This window comes from Hypomesus transpacificus, chromosome 19, assembly GCF_021917145.1.
Source record: "Hypomesus transpacificus isolate Combined female chromosome 19, fHypTra1, whole genome shotgun sequence".
NCBI classification, from domain to species: Eukaryota; Metazoa; Chordata; class Actinopteri; order Osmeriformes; family Osmeridae; genus Hypomesus; species Hypomesus transpacificus.
In genome coordinates this window covers 6,993,586-7,008,860 of record NC_061078.1, presented here as the reverse complement: position 1 = coordinate 7,008,860, position 15,275 = coordinate 6,993,586, and the positions used below count along the sequence as shown (strand labels likewise).

General features: G+C 41.6%; 3 protein-coding genes across 3 annotated transcripts; all 3 read right to left on the bottom strand.

The window, feature by feature from the left end:
- Positions 1-305: 305 nt before the first annotated feature.
- On the bottom strand, positions 306-3,271 carry LOC124481565 (high choriolytic enzyme 1-like). Its single transcript, XM_047041627.1, has 10 exons — positions 3,241-3,271; positions 3,067-3,132; positions 2,935-2,938; positions 2,762-2,830; positions 2,340-2,495; positions 1,963-2,083; positions 1,586-1,764; positions 1,216-1,297; positions 946-1,070; positions 306-548 (listed from the first exon to the last, which is right to left on the bottom strand). Coding segments are annotated over exons 2-10 (804 nt in total). The 5' UTR covers positions 3,241-3,271; the 3' UTR covers positions 306-546.
- Positions 3,272-5,609: 2,338 nt separating this feature from the next.
- On the bottom strand, positions 5,610-7,915 carry LOC124481563 (low choriolytic enzyme-like). Its single transcript, XM_047041625.1, has 9 exons — positions 7,781-7,915; positions 7,650-7,680; positions 7,492-7,557; positions 7,244-7,396; positions 6,955-7,072; positions 6,614-6,792; positions 6,318-6,399; positions 5,991-6,115; positions 5,610-5,797 (listed from the first exon to the last, which is right to left on the bottom strand). The coding sequence occupies exons 1-9, from the start codon at positions 7,847-7,849 to the stop codon at positions 5,766-5,768; spliced, it is 855 nt and encodes a 284-aa protein (XP_046897581.1). The 5' UTR covers positions 7,850-7,915; the 3' UTR covers positions 5,610-5,765.
- Positions 7,916-12,061: 4,146 nt separating this feature from the next.
- Positions 12,062-15,089, bottom strand: LOC124481564 (high choriolytic enzyme 1-like). The gene is made up of 10 exons (XM_047041626.1): positions 15,058-15,089; positions 14,884-14,949; positions 14,752-14,755; positions 14,563-14,631; positions 14,144-14,299; positions 13,767-13,887; positions 13,390-13,568; positions 13,020-13,101; positions 12,752-12,876; positions 12,062-12,312 (listed from the first exon to the last, which is right to left on the bottom strand). Coding segments are annotated over exons 2-10 (804 nt in total). The 5' UTR covers positions 15,058-15,089; the 3' UTR covers positions 12,062-12,310.
- Positions 15,090-15,275: the final 186 nt, after the last annotated feature.

The following is a 15,275-nucleotide window of genomic DNA, read 5'->3' as shown; positions in this document are numbered from 1 at the left end:
TCTCGACTTCTCTGAGTCATATTTGTGATTAGATTTGTATTTAGACACTGTATATTACTGCTGTTTTTATTCGCATGGCTTTTTATCTTTTTTTTTTATTGCTTGGACTCATGCCATCATTGATCGAAAATTACTTTGGAACTGTTAACTACATTCTTCATCTGTAGGTTTCCAGTCTGAGTTGTAAAATAGATGTCGGTTTTAAAATGTTCCCTTTTATCAATTGAATCAGTAATGACTAAAACACATCTAACATGTTAAATGCCATGTATGATCTATTAAGGAAGACAGTAAAGTCAGTGATGTTCAGTTTGGTGCAAAGTTTATTGTTGGATCAAAGTCATGACACAAAGTCTTAGGGGGATAGAAGTTCAGTCCAGGAAGATGAAACTGAATACATGCAACAGAGATGATTTGAAACACGCTTAGGAGGTCCCCTTGCTATATTGGCAGATTCCTGGGCTTCGGCAAGTCACAACGATTGTGGTGAGACCCTTGCACGGGGAAGCATCCAATACGGTGTTGATGTTTGCCCATCTGATCTCCTTCTGTAGAAACCAGACAACAAATGTGCAAAAACAGTTACCATTGCAAAATCTAAAATAGTTTACATAAAAGTATTTACGTATATAAATAAACTTCCTTGTACTGTATTATTTTAAGTAAATAATTATACATATAATTCCAGTTTAATCCAAATGGTTCCACTGGTACTTTTAATATATGGACATTTTTTGTCAACTTGAGATTTGTGGAAATTTGTTACACAATCAAAATATGTTGATCTGAGTTCATAGGTGAGTGGAAAGCAGCCAGCAGAAGTGCTACAGATTCCAGAGTTAATACGACTACCAGTTTAATCTACAGTGAGGGGGACTAAGTTCAGACTTTCCACGCACCCCAACACTGTGGCAGTACTGTTGTACAACTCTCTTATGAACTTACAGCACTTGTACAGCGTGTTGAGCCTGGCCTTGTCATTCCTGCTCATCTCTTTGGCCTGGCCAAAGGCAACGTTGCTGTTGGGGATGGGCACCATGGTGGGCTGGCCGTTCTTAGAGAAGGCAGTCCTGTAGGAGACATATCCATGAGGAAAAGGTTATTTTTTCTGTAGAACTAAAGTGCGGATTATTACCTGGTGATGTCTGTTTCCCTTAGACTGAAGTTTAGACTAGTCCCTGTGGTTGTTCTCATAGGCAGAGATCCAGTACTGACCTAAAGTACTGCATGACAGAGCCATAGTCATAGGAGGTGCCCTGGTTCAGGGTGGCGATCTTCCTGAAGTTGTGCTCCATGCCTGAAAGCATAAAGGGAAGAGACATTCAGTATACAGTGATATTATATTTATTAGTCAGCAAAGTACTCCTGGCTGGCTATCAAAGGTGCTCAATATGGCTCTTTAAAATATATATCTACACATAAGTATGATACAACTTTGTGTGTACATATACAGTGCATGTACATATTTCTAATTCACAATGTTAAAGTAGCAAAGATGGTTTGGGGCTACAATGGTGAGGTGCTGTAGCACTGTCAAAGCAAGCACGTCAGGGGTTCGATCCCCCTTTCTGCACTGCACACTCACCAGACTGGACGTTCTCCAGCAACACCCTAATGTGGTTGTCCCTGTCAGAGCGGGTCTGCTCGTGGTTGAAGCCCAGGGCGTGCAGAAGCTCATGCTGAACAGTGCCGTGGTACAGGCAGCCACTGCGAGCCAGAGACAACTCCTGAGCATTACCACGACGACCAACGAAGGAGTAGCAGCTGCAGCACAGATGGAAAGGGAGTCATGACCATTGTATAGTTTAGGTTTTGAGACCAAAAGCTCAAATTGTAGTGTTTTCTTTTGTGTCCTTAATCAAATGGAACCAGAGACATTACGTTTATTCTCAGTAGTAAAAAGGTATGTCTATGTTAAGGTCTGATTAGATGTTAGACAGCTATCCTAGAAGATTTTTATACCCTTTTTTAGACTGGATGTTGAGGTAGTCCCTGTCATTGCTGCGACGGGGTCTGAAGCGGATACAGGAGAAGGAGGAGAAGGACTCCAGACCTCTCTCAATGATGGACCTCTCCCTGGAAGCTGGGGGAGGAAGAGAGATGACACAGGAAGGAGACATGAGAAGGGACAGGGAGGAGACAGGGGGGAGGACAATAGAACAGATAGTCATTGACTGTTTCTGAACTGGGAGGGTATCTTTGATTTTGCTCCAGTTAGCATAAGATTGTGGCCTGTATGCTGGAATTGGGCTAGGATTATAAACAGCTGTACAATGCAAAATTAACAACCATTGTACTAGGCTTAGAGTTGCAATAGCAAGACTAGGCAATTTACGTACAGTACTGATTGGAGATGGCGTAGGGAATGTAGACCTTTCCGTCGGTCCACTTTCCCCACATGCAGCCACTGGAGGTGCAGGGGTCAGCGTTCCTCTCAGCCTCAGATTCCACAGCGATGTCACCGTCCATCAGGATAGGCATATCCAAGTCAGGGGCTACAGCAGAGGAGACCACCATCAAGAAGCAAGACACGGTTAAGGTACATTGCCAGATTTTTCCTTAAGCCCCTCTTAATGTTGTCAAAATATGCAGCATGTTCCTCAAAATGTGTGTCTCAAACATCTGTACTACTCCAGTCTTGTTTGTTTGGTGATCCAACAGGAGGTGTTTGTTTTATATATTCTTCTACAATGTCTGGTTGAGTTGGTCCGCTAATAGCTTCTATACTAGCATTAGTATGTTGAAGGGCTAACTGACTTACTTATGTTCTTATTGGCTCTCTCCAGCAGGGCAGACACAGACATATCATCTGATTGGTCCTCCACACTCTCTGCAAAGGAACTAAAGTTAGGGCTCTCATGTGCAACATTACATACTCAAGTTTTGGAAAATGTAGTTCATCATGTTACACAGAACAAAAATAACTGTACACACCTGTCTGCAGAGCCGTAACGGTGATTGGAGAGAGATTTAGAAGAATACAAAGTTATGGTATGTTAGTATATAAGTGACAAAGCACACAGCAGGATCTGTAGATACAGTACATAGGTAGACTAGGTGGTATACCTCCTCCTCTGCCCAGCAGGCAGACACCAGCAGCAGGGTCAGCAGGGTGAACTTGAAGGCAGACATCTGGAGGTAGAGAGGGAGATGCAAGGCTCAGCTACACCACAAACACACTGGAGGACCACAGAGTAGCAGAGGTGGTTCAGGGAGGAGGTAATGCTGCCAGGGACTCACCTTCAGTCTTCAGGGAAAGTAGGCCAGGAGTAAAGAAGAGGGTCTTCTGATGGGTTAATATACATTTTTAGGGTCCTTGCGATGACGCCCCTACCTCCATATATGGGCTGGAGGAAGAACATGGACACCTGAGTCAGCTCAACTGATTTGTCTGATTAGGTATGGGCCAGCAGAATGGTCTATGTCAGTATGTCTGCCTGCCTGCATATGTCTTCTTGTCATTAAGTCTGTGTTTAAGAGTGTATATTTTAATAATTGAACAGTATTGGGTTCTCAATACCATTTGGAACAGTCAAGGATTTCCTGTGTTTTGATAAACTTAGTGATCCATGTTGCAAATGTTCCAGTCAAGTCAAGGCCATGTCCCTGGCTAATGTGTGTGAAAACAAACAGGTGTTTCATGTGCAATGTTTGGAAATGTTTCTGTCAGAGACTGGTTGTGGTGTATGAATAAGTCAGACACAGCAGACTTTTGACTCAGACATGGGACTTAATTTCTGCATTTTATTATTGGTATCCTGACTTCTCTTCACTTGGCCCTTACTGGCCCAATGATTGAAGAGCATTATTATGTGTGATATTGCTATGATTATATGATTATAGACAAACGCTATGTGGTGATGGGCAGTCTAACCACGCTTTTACCTCCCTCTATGTCTTCCTCATTCGACAATAAACCATTTATTGTCCCTTTGCTCCGCCATGTTTCCCAAATTCATGCAGATGTGAGAAATAAAATGTTCAGTCTGAGCTAGTTTGTTTCTTGTGAAATTGGTTTGTTTGCAGTCGTTACTTCCAAGTCGTGTTGCTGTGTTTTTAACGAACGCAAAAGGGCTGTTTGGGAAATAATTCCGACTCTCCCTACACAAGAAACACATACACATTCATATGAAATGCTCACACATTCATACTACTGAAAACTTACACACACATACATATGAAATACTCACACGCATGTGAAACACATTCACACACTCATTTAGGAAACGCTCAAGTCTAATAAGGATGAGTTCGAATTTTTGAGAATGTAAGAGTGTGTCTGAGTAAATCTGATAGGCATTTCAGTATATCCGGAACTCAATTTAATAGTTAATAATGTTCTATGTCAGTATGTCTGCTTGCCTGCATATGTCTTCCTGTCATTACGTGTGTGTTTAAGAGTGTAAGTTTGCCTGTCTGCCTTTTGGTCTCTCTGTCTGACTACAGGCAGATTGCTATAGTTGAATAAATGAACAGTAGGCTATGGTTTTCTCAATACAGTTTGGAACTGAGTCATTGACTACTTGTGATGGTTGCTAATGTTCCAGTCCTGTCAAGGCCATATCCCTGATTATGTTTGGGAAAGAAAACAGGTGTTTCATGTTGTGTAAGGACATAAAGCACCATTCCTTTAACTCAGCAAAGATGTATACACAGAGTGCGAATTATACAATGACAATCGGGGGGTCAACTTCTTCTCCAGGGCGTGTATTGACCCCCCCCCTCCCGACCTGTTGTTTTAATCAAAGTCTTAAACCCCCCCCAACCCGGCCCCCCCTAATTTAAACCCTGTGTATACATGTTTTCTCAAGCATAAGCACACCTGTGAATGTTCTCTGGAGAGCAAATGGTTGACACTATGGTGACCATTTTGGGGTTCTGTATATCACAAATGACACTGTCTACATAACTCTACTATGATCTTATAGGCTGGGAGACACCTGGCCTTAACCTCTTAAATGCTACATTGGCTTTGCTTGATGTTTGTCACACCTGATAATGTCCTGTTGCATTGGTAGTCATAACGTGAAGTGTTCAAACGTGGTATGATTTTTCTTTTTAAAAGTTGTGTATAAAAGGAATGTGGACCACAGTCTAGCCTTTTCTTCTCCCAGCTTTTTCTTCTTGCTCACTCCTACTTCTTAAAAAAATATATATTTCTCTTTCTGATGTACAATAATCAAAGTAAAGTAGGGAAGATGTAAAACCTTAATATTGTAAAAGATTATTGACTTGTAATTGATAGAATTTATCAGCAAAATCATATTTTCATTCAAATCTATAAAATAAAACAAATTAAGAATGTTTAGATTTTTTAAGGAAATGTCCTATTTCTATTCTACTTCAACACACATAGTACAATAACTGCAATTCCAGCATATTTAGTTCATACACTGTTCAGTTTACCCCTCTTCCAAAAGACACAGTATAGGTTTGGCCAATATAAAGTGAATTTGTTTAGAATTAGGGAAATGTACAAGAGAAAGGATATTCTGTGTATTCACAATCTGACTGTTACTTATTGTAAAAAATTTTTTTTTATATATATCTTTTTCTCCTTATATAGGCGATATGTGACATGGTGACTGAAGCAATACATTACAGAATGCTAGTACGCAAACAAATGCAATGTTTATTTCAGTTTTGATAGGATTTTGGTACAGACCACAAAATATGACTTGAGCTGACATGAAAATGTTTGCCAATGCAATTTTTATGCACAATACAGAAAGCTTTTCTTATGAACATTACGTCTTCAGAATATGCTACTCTTCTATTGAGCCAAACATGTTGCGATCTGAGAATGAAAGAGAGAGAGATGGGAGGTTACCGTCAATCAAATCACAGATGATCCCTTATTAGACAAAAACAGCCGTAGTTAATTGTAGTTACAGTGGTTTTACAGCTGTAATTAGATGGAGTTACAGTAGTATAAAGGTATTGTTTAATGAAGTCTACAGCTGTAGTTAGTTGTTCTGAGTGTCTCTTACTGCAGTTGTAGAGGAGGTTGATGCGCATGATGTCCATAGGACTCATTTGTGTGGCCCGGCCAATGACCACGTTGTTATCTGGAATGGGAATGATGGTGGGTTCTCTGTTCTTGGAGAAGGCATACCTGCAGCAGCCACAAGGGACATTAAACACCCATTAATACATACATACATACACACACATACAGTACAGGACCACAATACATACATACAGGGCAGGAGAAAGAGGATATTGTAATAGCTCTGTCCTCAGAACTACATTATAATAACAGTATGGATTGTAGCCTGTATATCTAGTTGTATGTTGAGTTGGACTGTGTAACTGACCTGCTGTAATGCATGACAGAATTATAGTCATACGGAGTACCCAGGTTGTTGGTGTTGATCTTCCTAAAGTTGTGTTCTTGTCCTGCGAGTGAACAATGTGGCACAATAAGACACTTTCTTCCTAAACAGGATATTAGATATTGCACAATGCAGACAGTATCTTTGTCCTTGATGGAATGTGTAAATGCTCGCATATCAGAGGGGTTGGGGTAGTAAATGTATGCATTCATTGATTTATGAATGAATTCATAATTAAATTTGTATGTACAATTGGTTAGTGTCACTGAAACACCTACCGGGTATGACATTTTCCAGTAGTATACGGACATTCTGATCACGGTCAGAGCGGGTCTGCTCGTGGTCGAAGCCCAGGGCGTGCAGCAGTTCATGCTGGACCACGGAACGGAACACACACCCATTCCGAGCCAGAGACACCACCTGACCAGACCCCTGCCGACCCACATACGAGTAACATCTAAAAGCACAGGATAGAGACACGCATGATGTCAAATATCTCTGAAGAAAACTCATAGAATAGAATACACACATGAGTATTAGCTGTTAATTTATTTGCATTGCTTTTCCAGTTCTGACAGAGGAAGAAATGTATGTGTATTTATACTACAGTTGTCTTCACCCTGAGCGACACTGGATGTCCACAAAGTCCCTCTGTGTTGTCCTGGGGATGAAGCGGACACACGTGGAGACGGCGAAGGAGTTGAGACCATCCAGGATGACAGAACTCTCCCGGGATGCTGCACACAGAGACACCAGGATTTAGTCACACCGGTTCACTACTGAGGTACTACAGTCTGATTAGAGTCTACACCAGCAAGCCAAGATTCAACGAATAATTCTAGATTCTAAGATTCTAACTTCTGAAATACTTTCTAATCTAACAGGTTCCACAGAGGATCCACACTCACAGTAGACTTTGGCGATGGTGAAGGGCACATAGACATTGCCGTCAGCAGCCTTGGGCCACTTGCAGCCTTTAGCCGTGCAAGGATCAGCATTTTGCAGTCCTGTCTTTACTGCAATGTCTCCGTACATGACCAATGGCTCATCCAGACCCTCCCCTGAAGGAGAGGACAGTGTGTAATTGTCTCAGGTTGTAGTTAAGAGTTTAGATTAGTTGAGTTGATTGTGTAATGTGATCTGCTTGTTGCCTCACCAACATGGATATTGGCTCTCTCCAGTAGGGTTGAGACAGCAAATTCATCAGCTTCTATGCTGTTGACTGTAAGACCCAAATAACAAGAGAGACAAATGGTTATAAAGGTATCTCTGTACCAGTCATTGATCAGTTACCATAAACAGATTAAGGTTTACCTTCTTCCTCTGATTTTTCTTCAAACAAAGCCTAAAGAAGTTGAAGAGATGAAACACATTATTCATAAGGTAATAAATTGTCAACATAGAGTTTGGTAAATATAATAGTTAACAAGCAGACTGAACCTTACCTTTATATAGTAGCCCTGAGTGGAGCACAGGAGAGCCGAGAAGATGGCAAAAACACAGAGAGGTGACATGATAGAGATCGACCCACAGACGAAAGCACCCTGGAAGTTAAACACTGCTGTTTATATACCTCTCCAAACTGTCCTCTACTGCATCAGTGAGAACCAGCTGACCAGGAGGACATTACTGAAGAGCAGGGGATCTTGACCAACTCAAACCAGTTTCAGCTAGTTCCTAGAAGTATGGTTATTACGGGGAAGATAAAAGTTATGCAAAACTACTGCTCAATATTTGTACATTTAGCTTAATGTTTTGAAAGATTGTACAGTATCAAAGAAATGTTGTGTTCTGCCTTTTTTTATTTGATCTCATGCTGACTTCAATCTAATTTGAACTGTGCAATCTTTGAAACTGTTACGGTGTTAAGTGATAAACATTTTGAAGATTTGAAAATGCAATTTTACAGCTTCTGTTTGAACTCAAATGTGTCTATAAACAATCTTTGTAAAAGCAGAACAAAAGCTTTCAAAGGGGATGTTAAGAAATGACCATTCATCACCACGAATGAGCTGCAATAGACCACCAGACAAGTTTAACAGGACTGAAGTTATAGATTTCTAGCACTTGCATTGTATCTATGCAGGTAATGCTTTTTGATCAAATATAAATAACATCACAATTTAAAACAGAAACAGAAAAGTGTCTTTATTAATAGATTAATATTCATGATGCACACTAAAATTGCAACCACATTTTTATCACATAATCTTTGCAACTTTTCAGCAGCTGTTGCATAGGCTAATGTGAGAGAGAAGTTTTGAAACAAATGATGAAACATTGTTGTGTCTCACCGTGGGAGTTTGTGTTCCTAAACATCAGCAGGTTTGTGGTTTCTTGGGAACATGATGTTGCAAATATAAGATGTAATCCAGTTCTTAGGCCTGCAATGTGGTCCTGATGCAGATCCCTAGCCCTTGTGCAGTCTTAACTTTCTGTATACTCTCCCTGTCCTCGGGGTAAAACATGACACACCTTCACGAAACCCCTAAAATAGAGCAGCTACATTAAATTTTAACCCCCTAATCTATTTGCTTTAGGAAAAAACGAGTCATTCATCACAAACTTTGTGAATATGTGGAGTTTACCTCTTAACAGTGCAGAAAGACTGCATTTAATCAGTGGACAACCACTCGTTTTCATTACAGCAGACCTGTCATAACTGTTTTCTTTACTAAAGTAGAGGTGTGTTAGTCAGATGCCTCCTCTTCTAAATAACTGTTCTCTTGTTCCTTCTGGGCATCTGAAAATATCAGATCTACGACCTGTAGATCTGAGAGCTGAGACCCCTAACCCTGTTGGGCACTAAAATGCAGTCATGGCTTCAGCAAAGAATACTGGGGGTACTGTCATTTGCAGCACCTTTATAGCCTCTTACTGCATTCCCCGTTAGTAAACAATGCTTTCAAGACATTTTTTTTTCTATTTTATTAACAAATCTCTCAATAAGAGTCTTTGTGATCCTGGAGGAAACATCAGGTCCAGCCAATCATTCCTAAGTACCATTGTACTCCCGGAACAAGTGCATTTTGAGCCTTTTCTTGAAGGTGGGGAGACAGTCAGTGTCTCTGATGGAGGTGGGGAGTTGATTCCACCATTGGGGGGCCAGACAGGAGAAGAGCTTGTGTTGGGACCAGGCGCTCTTGAGTGGTGGGACAACCAGAAGGTTGTCAGAAGAAGACCGTAGGTGGCGGGTGGGGGTGTAAGGCTGGAGCATAGACTTGATGTAGTTGGGTGCAGTCCCGTTCACCGCTCGGAAGGTCAGTACCAGGGTTTTGAATCTATTCATTACCATGAATGAGGTGCAATAGACCACCAGACAAGTTTAACCGAACTGAAGTTATAGATTTCGAGCACCTGCATTGTATCTATGCAGCTTATGCTTTTTGACCAAATATAAATGACACCAGACAGTGTCTTTATTAATAGGATTTATGATACACACAAAAATTGCAACAACAAAACATTTTTATCAAATAATCTATGCAACTTTTCAGCAGGTGTTGCATAGGCTGAGAGAGAAGTTTTGAAACAGATGATGAAACATTGTTGTGTCTCACTGTGGGAGTTTGTGTTGTCACGAACCCGGCTCGGGGGTTGAGACAAACAAAGGGGAACACATGCGCGAGGACTAATGCTTTGGTAATTTATTAAAGAATAGTAATATAACATAACAAAAGGGGGGGGGGGTGCATTTCATGGCAAGAAGCTATACAACAAGCCATTTATTAATCGTTTTTATATATAATATACAGGGGCGCCGCCCCTGGTAACCAGAGTAAGTTTCAGGCATGTAACACTTTCCTAGTCAAAGTTAGCAGGGGGTGCATTGCATTTACATCAAAATGAAAACAAGGCCTGCCATGAAATGCTCTCCCCCCGCATACATTTCTTCCCTTCTACCCCAGCGTCATGTACATTTAATAGCATGCATTTAATACCAATACACTTGGTATACATATACTTTTGTAGGCTGTAAGCATGTGAACCTTTGGTCCGTGCAAACTAACTGCATTAAAATCACATGCCTTTGAACCTTTATCAATATAAAGAGCCATGTGAAAAGAAATACTTTGAACTTGCTAAACAAAATACATTTCCTTTGTAATCATAGCTGGGGTATATTTCCTCAGAATGCAATGTCGTGGAGCAAGAACGTTGCGAATTTTGTGAATAACATCTGTTATTTACACAGATAACCGTCAATCTTCTCTTGAATTCTATAACAAAGAAAGTATAATGTGAAACACCTGTGTCCCCTCCGTTTGGTTGCGATATCAAGACGCGAGGGAGTGCTGTCACGCCAAAAACGGTCCTAGTACCAAAAGCTGTTCTATCTGACGTCACAATGCCAAACCAGAGAATGTCTAATAAAGAGAGAACTCCCACTCTCGGGAAACTTCCGGGTTCTGAACTGGTTGCAGTTCCACTCAAGTTCCATATGAGGACGCTAACGGTCGAGTGCAGAATGAATGGAGGACTATGGAGCTATACCCCTCAAAATCCACTTTTCTCAGAATAAAATTTTTTGTCTAGTAATTTAAATTCTGAAATCGAAAGGGGAGGCAAAAAAAAGTTTTTTTAAAGTCGCCTTTCTGTTCTAAAAAGCCTTTGAAAATGGCATTGACGTCATACACATCATACGACCAGAGCTACTGCTTGACGACAAGCTCTGGTTACTTCACTTTACTCTCAGGCATCGACAACAAAGCTGACAGGTTAGGCTCTCCCTGTCAATACACATGCTAGAAAGAGTTTTGGCTTGCTAATGTTGTTGCTAATGTTGCTAATGCTCTGACATTCTGGTTCTGCTTCGGATGCCATCAAGCGGGATCTCTGGTCTTAGTCAGTCCTTCACTAACCAATCAACATTCGTTAGCAGAATGCTAGCGTGTTATGGGCAACAACGACTTACCCTGTAAGAAATCGAAAGGACATAAGTACTCGTTCATTCAACTTTTGACCTGTAATCTATCTTGAACATGCAAAAACTATAATCAAATCTGAGATTTATCAACAACAATCAGGCGAAAGAGACAAAGTTAGCCGTTTAGCTCCATAGACTCCCATTCAACATGCACTCGACCGCGATCACTCCCAGTGGAACTCTGGTGGAACTGCAACAAAATTCGGTACAATGCGGATTAATAGGGAGTGGGCAGGCTCTCCTTAAACAGGCTCTGGCCAAACTGCCTAGTCCTACCGATTTAGCCTACGATGCCCCGATTTGAGGTTTACACTTGTTCGATAGCTAGTGCTAGCTAGCTAGCTTTTTTCGTGAAAAAAAAAACGTATTTAGCATCGATTTTTACGGGAAGGCAAAACGTATATTCTACCTGCGCGCGTTGCTGTCTCAGGAATGTCCTGAGGCAGCATAGTAGGCTAAATTGGTTTAAATAAGCCACCCTCTGGTCAAAAGAATTATAATTTAACACAGGAGAGATTATTCAAAATGGTAGTGAAGCGTCTATTCGCCAAATGATTTTGCCTGAATGGGAACCACTCAATCAAACAATATCACACAAAGCACTTCCCTTGGATCCTAACCCAAAACACATGCCGACTTGCAACTTCATACCCGGTTATAGATAAGGAGATGCACACAGACAAATTTACTGATATTCTTCAGTTGTAGTTTTCTGATCATAAATTGAGTCCGTAATTACTCAAATATAGGCTACATGTTATATGTCATGTATAATCTATTAAGGAAGACAGTAACGATGTTCAGTTTGGTACAAAGTTTATTGTTGGATCAAAGTCATGACACAAACTCATAGGGGGATAGAAGTTCAGTCCAGGAAGATGAAACTGAATACATGCAACAGAGATGATTTGAGACACGGTCAGGATCGACTTCCCCTTGGTGTAGCCTATTGGCAGATTCCTGGGCTTCGGCAAGTCACGATTGTGGTAATACCCTTGCAGGGGGAAGCATCCAATACGGTGTTGATGTTTGTGCCCATTTGATTTCCTTCTGTAGAAACCAGACAACAAACGTGCATACACAGTTACCATTGCTAAATCTAAAATAGTTTAAATAAAAGTATTTTCGTATTTAAATCAACTTCCTTTTGCTGTATTATAATTAAATACATGTAAATAATTAAACATATAATTCCAGTTTAATCCAAATGGTTCCACTGGTATTTTATTATATGGATTTTTTTTTGTTTAATTAGTTTAATCAGATTAAAAAAAATATGTTGATCTGAGTGCGTGAGTGGAAAAAGTCAGCAGAAGTGCTAAAGATTCCAGAGTTAGACGACCAGTTTCATCTACAGTGACGGGGGCTGATGTCAAAAATGAGCAGTCCTTGTATGCACCTTTTTGTCTGATATAACAAGGAGTTCAGACTTTCCACAAACCCCAACACTGTGTGGCAGTACTGTTGTACAACTCTCTTATGAACTTACAGCACTTGTACAGCGTGTTGAGCCTGGCCTTGTCATTCCTGCTCATCTCTTTGGCCTGGCCAAAGGCAACGTTGCTGTTGGGGATGGGCACCATGGTGGGCTGGCCGTTCTTAGAGAAGGCAGTCCTGTAGGAGACATATCCATGAGGAAAAGGTTATTTTTTCTATAGAACTAAAGTGCGATTATTACCTGGTGATGTCTGTTTCTCTTAGACTGAGGTTTAGACTAGTCCCTGTGGTTGTCTCATAGGCAGAGATCCAGTACTGACCTGTGGTACTGCATGACGGAGCCATAGTCATAGGAGGTGCCCTGGTTCAGGGTGGCGATCTTCCTGAAGTTGTGCTCCATGCCTGAAAGCATAAAGGGAAGAGACATTCAGTATACAGTGATATTATATTTATTAGTCAGCAAAGTACTCCTGGCTGGCTATCAAAGGTGCTCAATATGGCTCTTTACAATATATATCTATACATAAGTAGGATACAACTTTGTGTGTACATATACAGTGCATGTACATATTTCTAATTCACAATGTTAAAGTAGCAAAGGTGGTTTGGGGCTACAATGGTGAGGTACTGTAGCACTGTCAAAGCAAGCACGTCAGGGGTTCGATCCCCCTTTCTGCACTGCACACTCACCAGACTGGACGTTCTGCAGCAACACCTTAATGTGGTTGTCCCTGTCAGAGCGGGTCTGCTCGTGGTTGAAGCCCAGGGCGTGCAGAAGCTCATGCTGAACAGTGCCGTGGTACAGGCAGCCACTGCGAGCCAGAGACAACTCCTGAGCATTACCACGACGACCAACGAAGGAGTAGCAGCTGCAGCACAGATGGAAAGGGAGTCATGACCATTGTATAGTTTAGGTTTTGAGACCAAAAGCTCAAATTGTAGTGTTTTCTTTTGTGTCCTTAATCAAATGGAACCAGAGACATTACGTTTATTCTCAGTAGTAAAAAGGTATGTCTATGTTAAGGTCTGATTAGATGTTAGACAGCTATCCTAGAAGATTTTTATACCCTTTTTTAGACTGGATGTTGAGGTAGTCCCTGTCATTGCTGCGACGGGGTCTGAAGCGGATACAGGAGAAGGAGGAGAAGGACTCCAGACCTCTCTCAATGATGGACCTCTCCCTGGAAGCTGGGGGAGGAAGAGAGATGACACAGGAAGGAGACATGAGAAGGGACAGGGAGGAGACAGGGGGGAGGACAATAGAACAGATAGTCATTGACTGTTTCTGAACTGGGAGGGTATCTTTGATTTTGCTCCAGTTAGCATAAGATTGTGGCCTGTATGCTGGAACTGGGCTAGGATTATAAACAGCTGTACAATGCAAAATTAACAACCATTGTACTAGGCTTAGAGTTGCAATAGCAAGACTAGGCAATTTACGTACAGTACTGATTGGAGATGGCGTAGGGAATGTAGACCTTTCCGTCGGTCCACTTTCCCCACATGCAGCCACTGGAGGTGCAGGGGTCAGCGTTCCTCTCAGCCTCAGATTCCACAGCGATGTCACCGTCCATCAGGATAGGCATATCCAAGTCAGGGGCTACAGCAGAGGAGACCACCATCAAGAAGCAAGACACGGTTAAGGTACATTGCCAGATTTTTCCTTAAGCCCCTCTTAATGTTGTCAAAATGTGCAGCATGTTCCTCAAAATGTGTGTCTCAAACATCTGTACTACTCCAGTCTTGTTTGTTTGGTGATCCAACAGGAGGTGTTTGTTATATATATTCTTCTACAATGTCTGGTTGAGTTGGTCTGCTAATAGCTTCTGTAGCATTAGTATGTTGAAGGGCTAACTGACTTACTCATGTTCTCATTGGCTCTCTCCAGCAGGGCAGACACAGACATATCATCTGATTGGTCCTCCACACTCTCTGCAAAGGAACTGAAGTTAGGGCTCTCTTAACACTCCCTTACAATGTGCAACATTACATACTCATGTTTTGGAAAATGTAGTTCATCATGTTACACAGAACAAAAATAACTGTACACACCTGTCTGCAGAGCCGTAACAGTGATTGGAGAGAGATTTAGAAGAATAAAAAGTTATGGTATGTTAGTATATAAGTGACAAAGCACACAGCAGGATCTGTAGATACAGTACATAGGTAGACTAGGTGGTATACCTCCTCCTCTGCCCAGCAGGCAGACACCAGCAGCAGGGTCAGCAGGGTGAACTTGAAGGCAGACATCTGGAGGTAGAGAGGGAGATGCAAGGCTCAGCTACACCACAAACACACTGGAGGACCACAGAGTAGCAAAGGTGGTTCAGGGAGGAGGTAATGCTGCCAGGGACTCACCTTCAGTCTTCAGGGAAAGTAGACCAGGAGTAAAGAAGAGGGTCTTCTGATGGGTTAATATACATTTTTCGGGTCCTTGCGATGACGCCCCTACCTCCATATATGGGCTGGAGGAAGAACAGGGACACCTGAGTCAGCTCAACTGACTTGTCTGATTAGATATGGGCCAGCAGAATCGTCTATGTCAGTATGTCTGCCTGCCTGCATATGTCTTCTTG